Raw genomic sequence first — 21,427 nt, 5'->3', positions numbered from 1 at the left:
AGTTCAGGGTGAGCCACCTCCAGCAGCCTTCGCCTCGGTTTTGCTGTCAAAACTCAAGCTTTCTGAAGGTGGCGACTGCGCAGGAAGACGCTCCAGCTGGAGACAAAAAACTGCCTTTGGATGGCAGCACTGACTTGGGCTAACCTGAGCTGAGCACCAAACCCTGTTCCCGGGCTGGCGGCTACGTGGCAGCTCATCCCCGTGCTGCCCACGGGGCTCGCCGCCTCCCCACCGCGCCGGGCACTTACTTTTGTGCAGCTTGAGAATGGTGTAGGCCATGGCCGTCAGCACCCGCTCTCCTTCCAGGATGTAGATGTCCCAGAGCCGCAAGGTGAGGGTGAAGGGCGTCTGTTCCAAACACAAACAAACCCAGCCCGTTAGCACCAAGGCAGCAGCACTCGGCTGCGGGATTGCAACGCAGAGGTTAGCGGCACGGCTACGTCCCCTCGCACCAAAACATGCACCCCGGTGAGGTATCTGGAACTCGTCTATAATACAAAAACGTATTTTATCATCCAAGGTTTTGGTTTAAAGTTAAACTTCCTGGCTTTTGATGGTTGGACTTGGTGACCTGGAAGGTCTTTTCTAACCTTGGTGATTCTGTGATTCTAAGAAACTCAGGTGGCTGCATTTTGTACAGCTTTCAGTGACAAGGAAGGCAGTGCACGTCCATGCCTGAGCTCAATCCCAAGAAGAGACTGCCCTCTGTTTTATAGGAGACAGGGAAGCAGAAAATTGAGACTGCGGATGCACAGATGTACTAAATATTAGCCAGCCTCCATCTCATGCTCACGTGTGCCAGCACAAGGCTGCCCCTAAAAGTAAGGTAGTTTTGGCTTGGGCTTTCCAAATTAGCCTTGGACAAATCAGGGTAATTTTCTCATGCTTTCATATGTCTCCAGTGCACAGCCTGCTCATTTGTGTGCAACTGCTGCAGTGCAATTTGTTCGGATTTGTGCCTCGAGCTCTTCTTCTCCATACACGTTTCCAGAGCCAAAGTGAGGTTAATTGCCTCTGCACGGCCACAGCAGTGCCAGTGGGCAGGAGAAGCAGCTCTCCGAGCTGGGAGGCTCCCAGCACTGCTGCAGGACCAGCTCCCAGCTGCTATTTGCAGCGGGGCTGTCGGAGTTTGCTTGTCATCCACCATGAATGACAGGCGGTTATTCTTAGCTTCTCCCTTGTTGAATTTCCTGCCTTCTGAGAGCATGCATAACATCCCACCTTATATATTATTAAAACCATCTTAAAATTATGATACTTCCTCCCAATTCACTAGTAGAAAAACCAAGCGGGTTCAGCGTGCGAGCAGGTGGCAGAGAAGGACACAGCCCACGGGGTCCTCACCCGGTCAATGAAACACTGCAGGAACCACTTGGTCGTGTAAATCCCCGTTGTCATCTGCTCCTTGTCCTAGGACGAGACAACAAACAGAGACCCGTGTTTCAGCAGGCAGGCTGTGGGCAGCTCGAGCGATTTGCGGGGCTTACTGGGGGTGGGCTGGGTGATTTATTGACACTGGGGTCTGGGTGCAGGTTCTGGCTGTGGCTTGTCAGGCTTCTTGCCTCTCACACAAAGGCCCCTGCTTTAAATGCCAGCACTGAAGCCCCGCTCTGGTTCTTTATTCACTGAGTAAAGTCTGCAGCCAGGCTTCAGCCATGCCACAGCCATGGGGAGGGACGTCTAAGAGAAGCTTTTCTGGCCTAATCTCCACCCCAGGGATTTACAAAAACCTCACAGGAACCAAACCCATGAGATTACCAGTTGTGTTTCCATAGCAATTCCCAGCCCAGCCTCTCAGAGCACCACAGAAACGAGGAACCCCAGGCATCCCACCGGCAAATCCGCACCTGCACGGCCAAGCCATTGCTCGCTCCCCGCTGCCCCCACCTAGTAACTCCACTTCCCCGGCAGCTACACCTTCTGCCAGGGCAGAGGCACTGGAGAGGGAGCCGTGCCTCTTGCCAAGTGTTAAAAAACCCAAATCAGCTGCAGACAGCTGTTCATTAGGGGGAAATGCTTTCTAGGACTGCTACAGAGCACACAGGCAAATCACTGGCATGGACACCCCAGGCAAGCAAAGAGTTGTCCCACCTGACAGGGAGCACACTGCGCTCTCCAGCCAGGAAACCACCACTACTGGCACCTACTGACCACCGGAGTCTCTTAATGAAGGCATTTTTGTGCTTGCTGGCTAGGATTTGAGTTACTCCCGTTCTCCCCCCTACCCCCAGTGGCTATAATGAAGTGAAAACCTGTCCTGGCTCTGTGTCCTCGACACGGCCAAGGCTGGCTCGTAGCACTAAGCAGGAGCTGTTTCAGACGATGGCAATATAAACGGCTTTTCCTGGAGCCCTGCCACCGAGCCCCCTGGGAGCATAAGAAGCCTTCAGCAGTCTGGCCACTGAATACCGAATGTCTAAAGCAAATGCAAAGGGGGAGGAGAGGGGGGAAAAAAGGGAGCAGGTGTTGCAAAACAGTCACCGAGCCATTGGACTGCAGTCGATGCATCCTGCAGACACCCCTCCAGCCACCAGATGGGCTCGTGCCAGCTGCTGGAGAAACACAACTGGACACGGCGAGCCACGGAAACACGCAGCACATCTCATGCTGCTCCAGAATCGGGAGGGATTCTCCTGCCTTTCAAGCAGCAAAGCAGGGCAGGGAAGCGTTAAATGAAAGCACTCGGGGCTAATAATTATTCAAGTAAAACTCCAGACATTCCAGCATGGCACTTTGGGCTTCGCAGCCGGTCTAGTAAGGTGGTGTGGCCTCACTGCTGTACGCCACGGCTCCTTCTGCTGCAGTCTCTAAGCCCTCCTGCCTGGCTCTGCTCAGGAAGCCTTCCAATTTTAGCAGTCCCTGCACTAATGATAAACAGCAAGCAAACGACAGCCACTCCCCTGAGCAAGATTCATGGGAAAAACAACTTAATAAACACTTGCCTCTGTGTGGCTGAAGCAGCCATATAGTTAGAAATACGCTTAGTTGTGCATGTATTTGGCAGAACGTTACACTAATTGCTTTGGCATTAAAATGCAACATTAGTATAGGAAGACTGATAACAAAGAGATACCATGTGTTTCTTCAGTTTCGGGAACAGTTTGCTTAAAATCTGCTCATGATGAGCTTGAAATCTCTGCAGCTTCGGGAACCCGGGAATGAAAAAACCTACAGGAGAAAAGACAAGACAGGAAAAAATTAGAAGAGCTCTGGGAGCGAGCGGTCACAGGGGCAGCCTGGTTTTGCACATTCCCTGCGTGTCCGTACCAGTGTGGGTACAACACAAGCTTGCAACCTGGAAGGAGATGCACTTGACAAGCCCCCGGTGCACGCCTTATCAAACCTCCAGCAGGCTATCTAGCCCTGAGATCCCAGGATCACAGATAAAGCAGTGCTTTAGTAAAGAGCATAAAAGCATGGCCAGACCCGGAGCAGGCTCTGTCGGGGCTCCTTCACAGAAGCCATCCAGAGTTATCAAACCATAAGGGCTAGCCCTCCACTTCTAAAATAATCCTCTCTGCACAGATGACTTCTAACCACAAGTAAGATCAAAGGAACTTTCATGTGGTTGAAGAAAAATAATACAGCCCATTTGGTGGAATTGCATCTTCATAAAAATGTAAGGGCACATAGCTCATGGCGTACAAAAACCAGCATTATGTGGTGCTCTTGGATGTACTTCTGTTAGGCTTTTTAAAAACTTGTAAGCTTAAATTAATGGATTGCCAAGGGCAAGGCACTTTGGAGGGAAGATATCACCGCTGCAACAGCGTTAATTACTGAGTATTAGAGGCCGGTACCGATAAACCACATTCTTTGATGAACCTGTCTGCCTGGAGTGGAGTTCAGCTCTGTACTCTGTTCATGACGGCATGTAATTAAGCTTTACCTGCTTTAAAACGAGTACCTAAGGAGAAGCAAGGCTCTCCTGACCAAATTAAACAGCGGCCTCCAGCCTCCTCTCAGCAAGCCTCCACAGGGAGTGTTGCTGCCTGCATCCCTCTCATCCTTACCATGCATTGCGTGCTTCTGGTTGGTCAGCAGCTGTGCCAGTGCCCAAAATGCATCCTCTTCGTTCAAGTACATCAGCAGGATGGCTGCGATCTGACTCATCCCTTGGCAGTAGCTCACCTCCTGCAAGAGCCAAAGGGGCACACGTGCTCGCACGCCACTTGTGGTTCTCCATGCAACCCCGTCAGATCCCAGTGATTTTGTTGCTGGCAAAAAGGTGCACACGAGGAGGACCCAGGGGATGGGGCAGCACGGATCCTGGTGCCCTCCGGACCCGTGCTGTTGATGCTGCTATGCCAGGATGGCTGGGAGCAGCTCAGGCTGCCTGTGCCTCCCAGTCCTATTTCAAGGTCTGTCCCATTTCCAGGTCTTTACTGTTTATTCTCAAGTTTACAGTTCCCATATGTCTACAGAGTCTGCCATATGGTCTACAGCGTCCCACCTGCAAGGCTTTAAAATCTCCAGGCGCCTCCACACGATGGTTAAAACCAGCACGCAAAGCACTTCTCCCTCTTTCTCCCAGCCTAAGTCAAGAGCCAAGCTCTGACCCAGGCCTTTGAAAAGCCTTTTGGGTTTGCGTCATCTGCTGAACAGCACCTTCCGAATGTTTATGCAAGATTCTAACGATGCCAAAGAGCCAAAGCTGGGGGTTAAGTTAGCAGGCAGCTGCTTCTGCAGTGGACTGGACCCAGCCCACCCCACTGCCACCAGCCTCACCAACACCTACTGGTGATGAAAAGAAATGGGCTCGAGCAGCCACAAGCCAGCCCCTTAGTGGTGCCCACAGCTATTCTGGGAATACGGGAGGGGATGCCCAACAGCACGTGGCTCCAATGCTACCTGGGACTCCTTCAGCCATGGAAGCACTTAAGTAGTTAAAAATTAAATCAATCTGGTAAGCCTTTATCCAGTCAGCAGCACAAGGGAAGGCAGGGTCTTTGTTCCTTTGACTGCCACCCTGAGTCACCTGTGCCTCCTGGGGTAGCTGTGACCCCCTGTGGATGGAGGCAGTGCATTCAGCAGCTAATTTAGGACTGTTCTGCCTACTGCTAAAAGTGACTGGTTTGCTGTCACAAACCAGCATTTTCAACAAGGATGCTATTCAGCATATGACAAGTCAGGAACACGATGGGCAGACAAGCCCTCTGCCAGGAGAGCAGTCTTGTGGAAAGCCAAAGAGTAATTCCTTGTTTTGTGCTGGCACTTGCTCAAACCAAATCTATGAGGCGTCGTTTTACCGGGTGAAAAAACAAACAAGGGAATGAAACTGCTGGGTGAAGAAACCTGCGCTTATTCAGCCTGCGAGCCTTGCAGCAGTCTGTACAAACCAGCAGTAGGACTCCAGCTGGGATTGCCTCTGCCTGACATATACACACCTGCCAGATCTATATATACACGTATCAGGACAGTGCTTTTCACTTTAACTGGACTAACTTACTACTTACGGTGTTATAAACAGAGTATGCCGACAAGACGTGGAACAGAGCCTGTTGCCTGGGGAGAAAGAAGAAGGACACTAAAATGAACTGCCCACACAAACAGTGCTCAACACACCCGTTCATCAGGTTTGGAGTGGCGGTGGTGGCTTTTTAGTCGTCTGGAGGCCTCTGAGGCAGCAAGTGTTTTAATCCCAGGGGGAATGCTGTCACCTTTTTATAAGTAGTTTTTTCCTTTCTCCCTTCCCTCCTTGCTAAGGGAGTCACCAATGAATAGGTATGCAGCGCAGACCTCCTTGCATACCACGTGTCTGCCTAGGTCAGCCACGTGTGGCTCACCCAAGTGACGAAGCCATTTTTCCAAACCTCTCCAAACTCATGCACTGCAGAGGCCGCGTACACTGCGTCCTGCTCCGTACGGACCCACCCCACCACCCCAAACCAGGCCTTCCGCAACTCCAGCCCAAGCATATCTGGGGGCTGAGGCACCACAACAGGCCCCAGAAATGGTGCTGAACATGGTTCAGCGGGGACCTGCCCGAAAAGAGAGACTCAGCAGCTGAACTCAACGCCTGCGGCCCAAGCCTCACCTTGTGCCTGTGGTTTTTGGGGCAGGCAGAGGTGGTTCCGCTCTCCTGTGAGCTGCTCCCAGCCCCAGGGCTGGAGGCCATCCTGGCCAGCTCTCAACCCAGCCCCAATGCAGCCAACTTACCAATACCCATAGAGGTGTTTGAAGCCTCAAAAGCGGTACTCACTTCACTCCGTAGCGATCCCGAAACATGATGTGGTTTCGGAAGGTGCGGTTAACGTCCAGATCTATCTGCTTGATTTCCGAGGACAAGCTCTTTGCTTGTTCTTTCATTTGCTGGAAGGGAGAGGGGCAGACGAGAAGAAGGGGTCAGACCTTGTGTAAGCCTACCACCTCCCGCCGGGCAGGAGAAGAAACATCTGCCCACAGCAGAAGCGGCAGCCCGTGAGGTGCAGAGGGGCTGCAGAGCAGTCCGGACAGCGAGCGGTGATCTGCAGGCTGGGGGTGAAGGGACGAGGAGCAGCAACCACAACAGGCCACAAGCTCACCTCCCCACCAAGGCAGAGACGAGGTGGCCGAGCACGACGTGTGTCTGCACAGAGGGATGAGGGCCAGCACGTCTCGCCCGTCCCAAGTGACCCCCGAAGCACGGAGCTGGCACACCCCGCTCACCACACGGCCTGCAGCGCTCCCACCGCCGAGGCCTGTGGTGAACGCACCGCAATCGACACCCCCGCTGCCACAGCAACTAGGCCCAAACCTGCCCTTGCTCATCTTCAGACACACACAAGGAGCTTTCAGAGTTGAAAACCTTTACGATTAAATTCCACTGGGAAATTAAATTTACTGGGATTACTGGCACCCAGCCTGGCGCTCTCTCTCAGGGCTATCCCGAAGCACCAAGAGCTCTGTCGGCGCTGAAGGCGCACACCTGTAGCCAGCACATGGACACATGCGTGCCCACAGCACCAAGTCCCTGAGCTCTTCAGAGGCTTGCTCATAATGAAGTCCAAACTGTTAAGGCTTTGGTTTGTCTGGGAAGTGATCCCTACTTCCCCTGCAGAAGAGAATCCCATTGGGTTGTAAGGAGTTTGTACTGAATCCCAGAAAAGCAGTTCTGGGGTATTGCCTTGCACTGGAACAATTGTAAGGAACTGGCAGAGTACAGAACAGAAGCTAAACTCAAAACTGAGGATCCCTGCATTCCCCCATGCCAGCTTATCATTTAAAGCAGTGTCACCTAGAGAAAGGACTGAAGCCCACTGAAAAAAAAAAAAAAAAAGGAAATTTGTACCAAAGCGAGGCCCACCCGAACCAACTGTACACTCAGGAGTCCCAAGATTGGACAAATGGAACATAAGGAAAAATTTCTCTACCGTGAGGGTGGTCAAAACACTGGAACAGGCTTCCTGGCAAGGCGGTTGATGCCCCGTGCCTGTCAGTGTCAAAGAAGCATTTGGATAACACCCTCATCATTATGCTTTAACTTTTGGCTAGCCCTGATGTGGTCAGGCAGTTTGACTCCATGATCTTTGAAGGTCTCTTCCAGCTGAACTACTCTGCTCTGTGGTGCTCCACGGATAATGCCACCACAGGTCCCTCACAGCCCTGCGTTTTGCCCCGAACGGGCAGGCAAGGAGCATTTTGGTACTGCTAAGCAAGCCTTTAGGTACTGCTTGTGATCACACCCTCCTTCTTCAACATCCCCAGGGTTAGGTGCATGAAAACAATACATTTTGTGACTGTTTTCAGGCAGCCTGAGATCCCCCAGCAGGGTAGGGGCACGGGAGATGAGCAGCAAGCCCAGGGTCAGATCCCCTCCTCACGAGAGCAGGGGACTGAAGGTAACAGAGCTGCAGGGACACTTCATCACCCACTCAGAAGCTCCTTTGGATGCTTCCCAGCCTGCCACAAGGGGCCTGCAGGTTGCTGCTCACCTCCCGAGGTGGCCACACCAATGCTGGGAGCACCACAGCTCGTTAGCGGCTGGAGGCCGGGCACAGATGATGCTCACAGCAGCTAATAGTAGGAAATTTAAGTCCGACCTTGAAAGCAACTGTATATGGAGGGATTATTTTGAATTATTGCCTGAACAAGACAAGGCAGGATAAGAAACGTGACAAGAGAATGATGATCTGATAAATGCTATCATTTCCCTGCTTTAAATCCTGTGCTCTCTGCATCCCTCCTTGACAGGGTGCGCACCCTGCACCACTTGAGTTCAGAGTTCCCTGCTGAAGGCCCTCGTTTTCCCCACTAAAACAGCACAGGAGTCTCTCAAAGCCTGAAAAGAAAAAAAAAAAAGAAAAAAACCCACCACCCCTATTTTGACATTCTCTTCTTCAAGCCTCCCCAAACTTGGCTTGAAAAAGCAACACACCTGCTTGGGAAAGCGAGCGTGTGCTGAGCCGCACGTGTGTGTGAGCAGAGCTTCTTGGGCACAGCTGCCAAACGCAAAACCCAGCTATGCTGAGAGGACCCCAATGAAGAGACGGAGAGCAAGGCACCCATAGCTCAGAGGGCAGCTCCTTGGCCAGCTGCTTCCTAAAATGTTGCTAGGTAGGAGGGAGAGGGAACCACCTGGTTTTACTGGACAGGGTGCTGGGATCCTCTCCAGAGCCACCTGCAGCCAGCAGGACCCTGCTCTCCCCCAGCAATGGGTCTGCCCCAAGGGGCAGCAGATGCTTCGAGGCCACTGGGATTTTCTTGTGCCCCAGCTCATCCCCAGGGAGATACGGCAGCCTTGGGGCCAGCCCCTACAGGACAAGGGGCTGAGGCTGACTCTTGGTTCCTTCTGAAAGCAAAATCTCTCTTCCAGGAGGTGCCCCTGACCTTCTTCTGGAGCAAATTAATGGAGAGCTAATTACTGGCGGCAGGTGGCACCAAAGAGAAGGAGGATTAAGATGAGCTTTTGGGGGGCTGAGTCCAGCAAAGCCTATTAACCCTGAAGCTCCTGCTTATGGCAGACCCCCCTCTCTGGAGCACAGATGAATACTCCTCATGACTTTCATTTGTTTGCTTTGCTTCCCTGCCTGCACGGCACAGCTTCCCAGGAGGAAGCATGATAAGAACTTGCATGCTGGGAGAGCTTCATTATCCCTGGTTAGTGCAGCGATCCCAGCCCCTGCTCCCTGAGCCCCCTCATGTGACTCCATCCCAGCAGCACTTCGCTATTAACATCCACACTTGACTAGCTATGACGAGCATTAGCATCACCCTGCTTAACAAGCAGACGTTTTAGAAATGCCCGCAACCTGCTAGAAGCGGCACTTAACCTCCTGCCTCCAAAAAGCAGCCACCTCCGCGACAGCCTGCTCCTCGCCCCGCACGTGGCTCCATCACACTCTGCTCGCTGTCACAAGAAACTCTGCTGCTTGACCGCCCGGCTGGTGGTGCTGGTGGTGGTGCAGATGCGAGCAGCCAGCCAGCGGGGTGCTGCGCGGGCTGTTAGGGGTGTGCTGAGGTGTGCTCGGTGTGTGCACGGCCCCCCAGGCAGCCTGCTTGGCCTCTGAGCTACGCTAATGCAAGCTAAATCGTGAAACAGGTTAGGGAAAGAAGCTAGGCAGCGTAAAGCAGCCTAGACATTTGGAGTAAAGAATAATTAAAAAAAAATACAGCAAGCAATACTTGAACTGCTGTTCAACACACGCCACAGAAATTGTTTGATACCAAGAAATCCATAGAAAAGTCTGCAGCATGAAGAGCTCTGGTAGGAAGCAGTGCAAGTAGGACTTTGCTCCTATCTGCAGAGGAAACAATGGAAATTGATTTTTAATAGAAACTTTCAAGATAGCACTCCTATAATGACGTCTGAAGATAAAAGACGACACACACCAGCTGCTTCAATCGAGGCTGTTTCAGCTCTTCCTATGCACTTCCAGCTGCACATCTAAGTCGTAAACTGCTCAAAAATCCCCCACGGGCTTTAAGATCTGCTCTCGCTCCGCTGTAATTGGCTTTCTTGACTACTGCCCCTTCGCAGGCTGGTTCAAGGCTTCTGACCTTGCTGAAAGCTTCACAATGCCACAAGTGAAGTTTTAAAGCACACAGAGGGGTCCGGGGCACCCGCCTGCTTCAAGGTGCTTGTGGCCACTCCGCATCCCTCCTTTTAGCTCAGGGAACCACCACGAGCAGCACCTTCGCTTTCTGTCCCCTCTCATTCCCTGAAGATGCAGTAACATCTACAGCACCTTCGCTAGCCGCTTCCAACAGAAGACGTGGAAGCAGCACGCTGAGGAAAGCAGCTGGCCAACAGACCCCTGCCTGACATACGCACGGATAAAGAGTTTATCCCCCTCTTGTTCTCAGCCCTCGCTAATTTGAAGCCTTTCCTTTCCAGAGGTCTCAGCAGGTCGCTGCAGGGACTCAGCCCCACCACCACTGCACACCACCTCACTGCCTGTGGGTGAGGACGCGGGGGCTGGGCTCCCCCCACCCCGAAAAGGTTCCCGCTGGGAATCCTCGCACCCCTCCCACCCATCACAGATGGAGACGGAGATACCCACGTCCGCCATGAATCCCAACCTGCTCCCGTTGCCCATGCCGGAGCCGTACCTCGTACTTTCCTTCGTTCTCCTTCTTCATCTTCTCGACATCCAGCAGGAGTGACCAGACCTGGCCTCGCACCTGGAGCGGGATGCCCTTGTACACTCGCCGACACATCTGCCAGGAGGAAAACACGTGCAACCTTAGCGTGCTGCAGCTTCCTGGCACGGCGAGGCTGAGGAGCGGAGCAGCTTGGCTGTGCAAGCCTTCGGTCTGAGTTGGCATGGCTCTCACCCTGAGCGAGGTAACACCGTGTGTGCTATCCCTGGAGCAAGGATGGGGATCAGGGATGAATATCTGAGCGTCCCCCTCCTGCCTCCGTGTGCGCCTTTCATGATTTCACAGATGCCTCTTCCCTTTTTCTTGTCGTAAGGCCCCCCTCTCTGAATAGACCATTAAATTTCAATGGGAAGCAGAAAAAAAGAGCTTTTGTTCCATCCCTGACTTCTCCCATTAAAAGAACACTTTAAAAAAAAAAAAGCGCCTTACATCTGAATGTTTTCCACGCGTTCATTCATCCCACCCTTGAAATGCCTTGCAGCTGCACTGCAAAGCCAACTGCAGCACTCCTCCCGGCTCCTGGGGACACGGCGGGTGCTGAAGGATGCGCTGCATGTGCCCAGGCTCCAGCCACAGGGGCTCACGTTAGGATATGATGATTTCCTTGGGCCTGGGGGACCCCATAGGACCAGGTGTGCTCACGCAGGCGGAGCACAGCAGGTCCACGTTCCACCAAGCGATCAGTTCACGCTGCCTGGTTTAAACCTATCCGACCTCCTCCAAAATCCCTCTTCTTTTTCCAGGAGGCTGGTGCAAAAGAAGGGCTGGGACACAGGGGAAAGCATCGAGGTGGGCAATGTCAGCAGCAGGCTTTCTGGTCGTGGTCCTGCAGCTCTGCCTTCCCACCCTCTGCTGCTGCCACCTTTCCTTCCTGGTGCATCTCGCGCAATCAGCTTTTTCTCTTCTCACCTGAATTTTTAGCACAGGCCTGGGCACAAGGTTAAAGACTCGCAGCTCTACTCTGTCGCTGCCTGCACTGTGGCACGATGCTCACTGCGTTAGGGGCTGTGCAAAGCACAGCAGGGACGGCTCTTGGCCAGAAGAGCTGGTGTGGGATGAGTGAGGAGGGCTCAGATAGACACAGGCTAGGGGACAGGCAAAGAAATAACCCTATCCTAGTCACACTAAAGAAGGATGTAAACATAAAAATGTAATAAAGGCAAAACTTTAGGACAGCAAGCCTCGAAGCTTTGCCAGACACCTCTGTCCCCATGGCTCCAGCTCATATTTGGGTTGAGTTACCTGGGAGTGATTAAATCAGCATGAAAGATGCTGAGGACGCAAACGAATGTGGTTAGAGGGAGTGCTCCGAAGCTGCACTGGTAAGAAGCACACCAAGCCCGGCTCCTGCAAGCCTTCGTGACTTTATGAAGAACAAGATGACGAAGAACAAGATGAGATGGGATCAAGGAAACAGAGTACATACCCATTCAGTTAAAATCATCCCACGATTTATTTATTTTTATTTATTTCCGAAGCGTTAGGAGAGATCAGCTGACAGTTGCCAAGGTAGAGCAAGATGCTCGGCTTGTGGGAAGAAAATTATTTTGTTTTGCATTCTCTGAACTGTTATTGTTGTACTGTAACGAGCGCAGCCCTCACTGGCATGTAGCAACTGTCTCTACTGATTTTCTCTGCATGCGAGTGCAGCAGAAACAAGGGAGTTACAAAACATGCTGCGATCGAACCAAACCGAAATGGCTCTCTGTTATTTATCTGAGGGCCTTCCTCCTCCCCCCGCCTCCAAAAGTGCAAGTGATAAAACCTCAGTGCCGTGAGTCACATGGAGTAAAAACGAGCAATTTTCCTTCTTCGGGAGACTTGAAGGAAAAGAGGGAAGTTATCATCAAAAGAGGGAATTGTGCAGGGAAGGAAGCGCAGGTGATGGGAACCCCACTCCATGGGAAAAATGAAGAACCCTCAAGGTCACCATCTCTTGGCTCTAATAAACTGCTCCATGCTTGCAGCTGGGGAAGGAGGGCCAGGACCACGACCCAAGCAGACGAGCTGCAGCTCAGCAGGAGGAGCAAACACCTTCACGCTTTACAGCTGGAGATGCTGGTGGCTGAAGCCCTTAGAAAGGGCTAGGGGTGGGAGGGCAGCTTTAAAAACAGAACATGCCCATTTCAGCCCGCTTTCAAATGTTGGTGTCTGTCACTTAGCTTCCCAGCCACGTGCACAGCCCACCAGGAAGGGACTGCAGGAGTAATACCCAAATCTGGGGCAGGCATGGCTAGTTCACTTTCAAGCCTCTCAGTATACTCTCCACGTCTCCAACAGCCTGCAGCAGGGGGCAGCCCCCTTTCTCATTTCCTTCGGGGTAGGCACGTACATTTACTACAACAGCCACCTTTGGGAAAGAGGAAAATGCTGCCTGCCTTCGCTTACTTCAGCATAACGAGGAAGGAAGCCAGAAGTCCTTGTGAGTAAAGCCTACAGAGAAGTGAGGGCCAGCTGAGAAGTCCTCCCTTAGGAAGTGTCTCGGCTTCCCCTTGCTGCCAGGGCAGATAGAGCTGCTGGGAAAAGGAAGGTGAGAGCCTGAACCCCCCAAACAGCTGAAAATGTATAATACTACAGGGAAATATTATTCATTTTTAGCAACAGTCCTCTGGCAAACCCCAGACGTGGAGCCTTCCACCGCCCCGGTGGACATGTGGCAAGGAGGATGCAGATGTGATGGCCACGGCAGAGAGGCTTGCTCAATAGCGCAAGCCTTGTTCTCCCCTGGGATGTTCCTGCTGGCAGCACCGCAGCGGGGGCAAAACCTGACTCGGACTGCCCCTGCCCTGCCAAACGTCACCAGGCTGGCCCCAGCAGGAGCAGACTGCTCCCTCCCGGGGGTCTGTGCCCGTCCCTACAGAGCCCTGATTCATCCCAAACCGCCCTGCGAGCATGCACTGGATGGAGCGCCCAGCAGCCCAGTGACCTTTAGCAGAGATGAGGCCACGCCTGCGTGCAGAGAGAGGCTTTGTCTAAAAACCTGACGTCTTTGGCCAAAGCCATCCCTCTCCAAAGGTCCTGCTCCCCACAGCCAGCAGCAGCAAGCAGCCTGCAAACGGTGCAGACAGAGGCCACGTCCTCTCCGCAGCTCTCAGTCCCACGGGACTGATGCTTCTGGCTGAAATCCCGTTACTCCGGAGCTACAACGAGCAAGTCACCCTGCTGTCGGAGCGCACTCAGCACAGCCTTTTTCCCCCTAAACTGTGCTGCCTTAACTGCGCATGCTTACGTAGCACTATCAGGGCATTTCCTAGAATCCTAAACCCGGTCATATGGGTTAAAAGAGCAGGGAAGGGGACACACACCACCCGGTGCTGCACCCTGAGTTAGACGATTTAATACTTTTTCACAGGTTTGGCATACATCAGCTCTGCAGGACCACGTGCTCTTTGCACGGACTTGTGTATTTTCTCATCGTTTCCTTTGTGGAAGCCAGAAGACGGCACGTAGAGCCAGGGAAAGGCACCGTGACATCAGCCTGACATTCATGCTAGGAACAGCACCGGTGTCACCTGTGTTTCTGCTGAAATGAAATCACACTGCTATACAGCATGTCTGGAACAGCTCCGCAGACAGATCTGACAGGGTGAGAAGCACCAGGAGCCCCAGGGCATCGCTTTAATTACGGCAATCCAATTTGTTGCTCGTCTCCAAACAGGTTATACCAGGAATGATTTTAGGTGTAGCCGTGCCACGCTGGGCCAGGCAATACACCAGGGCTTCTCCTGCCTTGGTCCCTAGCATCTGCGGCAGCCGCAACAGGCAGCCAGTGGCCAGCAGCACACAGGGACACGCTGCTCAGGGAGCAAAACAGAGCACAGCCAGGCGTGCAGCCTTCCCCAGCCTGCCAGCCACTGCTGAACCAATGCCCCCCGGGCTGGGGGACATGGGACATGCCTGGGGACGGCACGGCCTTCCTGGTAGGGTGTCAGAGATGGGGGGAAGACAGTTCCACCATGGCCCTTCTCTCCTCTCCAGGAGAAAGCCTGCGGGTCCTCTTGGGGCAGCTTTTGGTCCACACGTGAGAAGTTCAGCAGCTCACTCCCTTCCCAGCTGCGCAGCACACGTTTCACAACAGGCAAGCCGAGGCAACGACCTGAGTCCCATGCAAGTGCTGAGAGGTGCTGCAAAAGACACCCGCCTGCACAAGGAGCCCAGGGCCCCTCTGCACAGGCTCTATCAAAACGAAGATCAAATATAAGGCTCCTGGCTTCAGCAAGAGGTTTTTTCCCTAAGACGACAGCCAAGCCTTTATTAAAATAGCAGGCAGACGGCGTCTTGTGACACTTGGGCTTCTGTCACGGCAGTGAAGTGCTGAAAACAACCGTGAAGACGAGCAGCCATGCAGCCGACAGGCTGACTGCTCAGGGAAGGAACAAACCCAACCCGCTGCACACTGCAAAAATCAGACCGAGAGCTCATCGTGCCTCCTTAGCTAGGAAAAAACGCAAGTGGTTGAAGGGCATCACTGCGCTCCCAGCAGCAGGTTTTCCTTTCTTTGCTGTCCTTCCAAGTCCATTTGTGAGCTGCAGCCAGCCGTCAGCTCATGGCAACGTGCATCTCCAAGCAGCTTCTCTGCTCCCACGGAGCACGGGGTGGTGCAGCGTCTCTCCTTTAATAAAAAAGGATGCAAACAGCATAGCGGTCCACACAAAGGACGGACGGGGATGGAAAGACATCCAGGTGAAGGATGCAACCTGCTTTTTTTTTTTGAAAGCACTTCTTGTTGTGCCTCCTAGGGTCTTGCTCCCTGCCACTCGGCACTGAGCACCGGGCTGTGTGGCAGCTTGAGGCACTCCCCGGTGGCTACCAGCAGCAGCACAGGCCGGCCTGTGAGCAGTGCCACCGGGCTGCCAGGACCATCAGGACCGAGTCAAAGCTCCTTTATGCTCCCTCCATCCGCTGAGGGGGCTGACGCCGACTGCCAGGGCAGCCAGGCTCGAGTCCTCCAGGGGACAATGCCTCTTCTGTGTCCAGGAGTCACGAACCATTTAGGGGCTGGTATAAATAATAACGTCATTTATTCCATGACAAGAGCTCTGCGGTTTTCTGACACAAAGACCCGCAAGAGGCCTGCTGGTAGATGGCTGGTCAGGCACCTCGCGAGCCAGAAACCAAAAGCCAAGAAGCAGCTGGGCGGTGAAAATCCTGCTCGGCTCCTGGGGCCTCCTCTGGGGCTGTACATGGGGCCCCCGTCCCTCGGGACACCCCAAAGGGTGCCATACAGCCAGCAGAGCCCACCACAAGCTGCTGGGCCCCCAGGCTGTAAGGGTTGCTGATGCTGCTGGGAAGCATCCATCTACGTGAGCCCAAAGGACTTGGCATGCATCTTTCCAAGGCTGGCCCCTGGGGAGCACGAGACTCCGAAATCCCACGCAGAAAGGCAGCACGTCCACCTTGCCCAAAGCGCACAGCAGGCACAGTGCTCCTGTCCGTGCCCAGCAAGGGTCTGAAGTCTGCCATTAGGTTAAAGAGGTTTCTGCTTTAAGTCTGCTTTACCAACGCGTGGATTACACGGAACATCAGGATTACACGGAACATCAGCTGCACCGTACCCCTCACGCCTCCCTTGCGATTCCCAGGCGCTGGAGACACAAACAGCCTGGGGCACGAGGCACCCCCTGCTCTCGCAGGCAGGGCATGAGAATGTTTCTGCTGTGCTCCTGCTTGCATAGGTAAGCTAAGTGCAAACACGCAGGCGGCTTTTAGGAAACCATTTTTAATAACAGTCTCGTCAGAACAAGACATTCCCTCTACCGGTAAAGCAGCAAGCTCAAGGAAAGACTGAAAATTTTAAAGACTAATGGGTAGAACTAGGCAATATTTTCCAGTGATCTCTGGTTTCTCCCTCAACTTTCTGAAAGCCTGATTCAAAGGTTGCACCACCACATCCCGCCTCGCACGTGCTCTTTTCCACCTCACCTTGTCACTGTTTCTGTATTTGCCCCATTTCTTCAGCATCTTCAGCCACTTGTCCACGCGTTCAATTTCCTGCTGTTTTTGCTGGTGTAAGGGGGAAGAAGACAAGACAAATGTAAGAAAAAAGCCTCTGAATATACTTTCCGAAAGAATAAAACTTCATTCTCTTTAGTTTGAAATTTCTAACAGCTGAACTTTGCATTCAGCTACACGTAAACACCTCTTGCTGGGGCCAGGAATAATCCAGAGGTGTTTGCAGGAGCTGGCAATTTCAACCCCCAGTCATTAAAAATGCAGTGTATAAACAAGGAGAGACACCGGCTTAGCAGACAGAAAGCATTTCCAGGAGGAGCAGCCCTTGACAACAAAATCCTTCCAGGTTCAGCGAGCCTCAGACCATTCTGCTTCACCTCTGCCAGAAGGCAGGTGGACATGAGACGCTTTAGTCCCAGCTAGCAGGATCCCAGTGGAGCAGCCAAACATCCATAAACCAGGCACCAAACCGGTCCCTCCGAGGCAAAGTATTTTATTAGATGAACCGAAGCAAAGAGCTGTTACTTGCCACAAAAGCCCACACAGACATCTCCACTTTCCAGGTGAGCTTTAACCTCCTGCAGCTGTGGCACGGTGCACAGGGAGGCTTGGCTCTATCTCAGAATAAAATGGCTTTTTTTTCTGCAAACAGCCTCGTGTCCCTGCAGGAGGGCATGCTGCCGGGTCGGGGCAGAGGAGGATGGAGCAGGGTTACCCACAACCACTGCTGTCTTCCCCTGTGCCTTCAGTCCCCTTCTTAAGATGCAGCCATTCAGCGCCATGCCGCAGCCCAATCGAGGGAAGCTTTTCCCAGGAGGAAAAAATGTGCAAAATGCGCTTTAAAACGTGAGGTTTCGCTGCAGCGTGGCGGAAGAGAGGTGCCTGGCACTACAAATGAAAGCTCCAACAAGCGGTCCCGGAGCTGCAGCATGCAGAGTCCCCACCTCCGCTTGTTGCGCTCTCACTTGCACATTTGTTTCCCTAAAAACAAGCTTATAAGGATCTGAGAACCGCACCAGCAAAGCCGACAGCTCTCACCTTCTCCTCCAAGGCGGTGCGGGTCGGCAGCTCCTGCTCACTGGAAAAGCAAGGGATGACAAGGTTAGCCTGGGCGTGAGCAGGGTGAGGAGCACCGGGTGCTGCGGGTCCCTCTGCAGGGAGCCACGCACCAGAGCCACGCGGCTCCAGGACTTCGTGCCCGTCCTACAGCTGCCCCTCTGGGCCACAGCCTGCCCGAGGCACCAGCCAAAACCCCGTGGGAGCTGCTGGGGGGATATCAAGCACAGATATTGCTGGAAACCCTGTGCACATTTGGGCATCCATTAAAAAAAGCAGGGGAATTCTGAACAGCAAGTGCTTTGAATCCCCCCTGCTGCAGACAGGACACCCACTATTCTTACTTCTGTTGTAAATCTGAAAGAAACAGCTCTTTAAACGTTCTCCCCAGCCAAAAGGCGTGCATTTAATTCCTTCGTGCCCTGCTTAGGGCAAGGATTTCCTAAGGGAAGGAAGAATGATCAGATATCTCTTCCCTTCCTACACAGCCCTGCATCAGCAGGGGCAAACGCAGGAGGATCTCCTTCAAACAAATGCCACAGGCCTCCAAGGAGGTGCACGAGCACCAGCCTGCAGCTTCTGACACCACGTGATGGGAAATCCCTCTTCCCCAAAGAAGACAACAAGCAAAAGGACATCCTGAACCCCCCCCCTTTAAAAAAAAAACAACAAAACAAACACCTTTCCTACCAAGTGGTTATCTCAAAACTTTTTTTTTTTTTTTGGTCATGAAGGTCACCGTGAGCATTTTGAGGCAGTTTTGGAGGGCTCTGAACGTTGCCTTGCAGCAGATTCAAAGCAGCGTGTTTCCAGCGTGGCTGAGGGAGGAGGTGCCCCCAGCCTCTCCTCCAGCATCTGGGGCTTACGGAGCCAAGCCACAGAGCAGCCTGGAGCCAGGATGCCAGCCCTGCCACGCTGTGCAGAGGGCACCCCGCACGAGCACGCGCTGGGGAAGGACAGGAGAGGAGAGCAGGACTTACTGCAGGAACCCAAACCGGTCGGTAACTTTATACAGCGTGAAATCGGCATCTTCCCACGGGTCGATCTCGGCTCCCTCCTGCCTGCCCTGGAAGCAGAAGGGATGCCCGTGAGCCACCCCCAGCAGTGGGAACACCCCAGTGCCCGCACCCCGCTCCGCCCCAGCCCCCACGTGAGCACAGAGCAACAGGCCTGGAGACTAAAACCTGCTCTAAAGAGAGAAACACAATGCAAGCAGGAGAAAAATCTGCACCATCCAGCTTTGGGGGGGGCGTCTCTGCTCCAGGCGGCACTGGAATCCCAGGACCTTTCAAACTCTGGCCTGAGCCAAAGGATAGGATCCACGAGAAAGTCTGGGGACAACGTGAGAGGGGATGTGCGGGCAGGGAGAGATGGGTTATGGTGGAGATGCTTTGGAGCATCCCTGCTTGACCACCTGATTAAATAGTTGCAGCCTTAGCGTGCTGGGGGAAAGCACGAGCTTGGTACCTTCTCATACTTGGCAACGATCTCCGCTTTTTCCTGGGTTATTAAAGTGTCTATATCTTTCTTCATGTCAGAAGCTGTAAGGCAGAGGGGAAAAAAAAGAGAGAAGGAGATAAGTAAATGTGTACACAGCATGGGAAATATTTTAGGCAAGTGCTAATAGGAAAAAGCTTTGCTGACAACTTTAGCTTCCAGCCTTATCCCAAAGCTAAAATTAGGCTGAGATTGAAAAGCCTCCATACAAAGCATGTGTGGAGCTCGCATGCACCCAGCACGACTGCCAGCTCCTCGCTCTGCATGGGGAACAACTGAATTTGAGCAAGTGGGAGCTTTGTCTGCAAAGCAGGCTGGAGGATGAGACGCTGTGCCTTTGTTCTAGGCACACACATGCCTGTAGGAAAGACACCAAGCTTTTAAAACGGAGACGAGGAAACCAGCCGTGCTTACCGCAGAGCCCCTGCACCACGCGGTTGCACGCCAGCTGCACCGCTGAGCATTTACGGGACGAGAGCAAAACGCCCAACTCTTGCCCTCAGCTCTGGGTGTGAAGCCATCAGAGCTGTAGGGACATCCGAAGGCTGACTCAACGTCAAAGACAACGCTAAGAGGAGAAATGTTTGCCCGTTGAAGTGCGCACGCGATTAAATGGCCTCTGGACGATCAGCATCCACACGCATCCCTACGAGAAGGGCAACGGGGCAGCGAGGTGACCACAGAGCCCCCAGCTGCTTTGTGATCCACGTGGGGCTCAGTCGTCAATCGCAAACGCCTCCTCGTACAGACCCACGGGAGCACCCTCCCTGCCGAACAAAGCTGAGCCCGGAGGAGAAAGCAAGGAGGCTGCGAGAGCGGAGAGCAGCTCCACCACGTCCTCCTCCTCCTGTGAGAGCTTGGGAGCTGCCCCGTGCGGCGCATGCTGCCATGCACGGCCCAGCCAAGACGGCCACGTCACCTCCCCAGGCTGGCAAGGTGCCGGAGCGCTGCAAGCAACGCCACCCACACCTTCGGGCTCCAGGAGCCACCCTGTCCCCCGGCAGGGAGGAGGCAGTGGGGACACCCCCAGCCCACGGGGGACACCCCCAGCCCCCATTCCCAACCACTTTGTAACCGGGCAGACTCCAGCCAGCCCCGGCATTTTCCATCTGCTGGTACCTTCCCCTTGCTCCCCTTCCCGCAGCGCTCAGTTCTTATTATTATTTTTTCCAAGCGCTCCCCACGCTTCTGCCGCGAATTATGAACCCTACTCGCAGCGGGCAGGACGAGCTCTGGGAAGTCATGTCGCATTATCCCCCACGCGGCCACGTCTCCGCAGGTCCCAGATGGGAAGGTTGCATTTCAAGAGGGAGGGAACACAGGGAACACAGCTCTAACGGGGTTTTCCAAATGGCTTAGAGTTTGGAAGTTTCTGACAGCTTATGAGGACAAAACCTCTTAGAATAGTTCGTTAGAAAGTCAGGCTGCTTTTGCCTGCTCCGAGGAGATTTTGCCTGCTGTCAAAAGATTCGGCAGGGCCGGGAAAAAACTGTTAAGAGCCACCGCAACCATAAACTATTTTCCCCACTGCCACACAATGAATCATCCAGTGATTTACCCAGAACATCTGAAAGCTGAGCGGCTTTAATAACACAGTCCAGAGATTTCTTGCAGGGCTTGAAGCACGGAGTATATGTGGGACCCGTTATGGGAAAACACAGCACACAGTGAATCCTAACCGGCTGCAGGGTCAGAAGAAAAGCCCTACCCACCTTGTTTTCACTTAAGTGATCAGTTAAAAATGTCCTTTTCTGTTTGCCCACGTTAATTTGAGGACACCCACAGACCAATAGACAGCACTGAGACCGACGAGCAACGTTTGAATCAGCCACTCGATGTCAGAACCGCTACAGGTAAGCGGGAAAGCAAGCAGGAAAGATTGCTGCTTTCTGAAAAGAAGACACCAGCTCGCATCCACAACCCCAAAGCAAATCCCGCTTGCTCACTCTGAGCTGTCGCTGCAAACGAGTGGGAACCCGGAGCTGCCCTGACCTCCCCCGAGGAAGCACCTCGGTCCCCTCTCTGGGGGTAGGATGCATGTTGGCTGAGGCTCTTTAAAGAGCAAACTCTTTCAATCCGCAGCAGGAAGGGAATTTCCCCGTTATTCACTCCCCAGCCAGAACACAGCAAGGACAAATACATTAAACCGCATGTTGTTCTACTTTTCCGAGCCATGGATCTTACTCAAAATGCTCCCCTGGCTTTTGCTTAACACATGCTAACTGTGGCTTCATTTTTTCACGATGCAAGGTCTGAGTGACAGTCTCACCGTGTCCTCTGACATATCTTTATCTTCTCCTTCGTGTGGCTTTCTTCTGAGAAGTTTAAATCAGAGGCAAAT

General features: G+C 53.2%; 1 protein-coding gene across 9 annotated transcripts in view; it reads right to left on the bottom strand.

Moving 5' to 3' along the window:
- The window catches only part of LOC310900173 (uncharacterized protein), an 80,220-nt gene that overhangs the window by 6,036 nt on the left and 52,757 nt on the right, over window positions 1-21,427 (bottom strand). For all 9 annotated transcript variants that reach the window (XM_083837674.1, XM_083837682.1, XM_083837678.1 and 6 more), the window contains 11 exons: window positions 19,057-19,130; window positions 18,570-18,655; window positions 17,572-17,611; window positions 16,504-16,584; window positions 10,531-10,638; window positions 6,203-6,312; window positions 5,457-5,505; window positions 4,014-4,134; window positions 3,074-3,168; window positions 1,345-1,410; window positions 249-348 (listed from right to left, as the gene is read on the bottom strand). In XM_083837674.1, coding sequence (XP_083693800.1) covers window positions 249-348; window positions 1,345-1,410; window positions 3,074-3,168; window positions 4,014-4,134; window positions 5,457-5,505; window positions 6,203-6,312; window positions 10,531-10,638; window positions 16,504-16,584; window positions 17,572-17,611; window positions 18,570-18,655; window positions 19,057-19,122 — 922 coding nt within the window. In that variant the 5' untranslated portion in view covers window positions 19,123-19,130. The remainder of the gene's footprint in view (window positions 1-248; window positions 349-1,344; window positions 1,411-3,073; window positions 3,169-4,013; window positions 4,135-5,456; window positions 5,506-6,202; window positions 6,313-10,530; window positions 10,639-16,503; window positions 16,585-17,571; window positions 17,612-18,569; window positions 18,656-19,056; window positions 19,131-21,427) is intronic.

This window comes from Anser anser, assembly GCF_964211835.1.
Source record: "Anser anser genome assembly, chromosome: 5".
Classification (NCBI taxonomy): domain Eukaryota; kingdom Metazoa; phylum Chordata; class Aves; order Anseriformes; family Anatidae; genus Anser; species Anser anser.
This window is presented reverse-complemented; position numbering and strand designations above follow the sequence as displayed.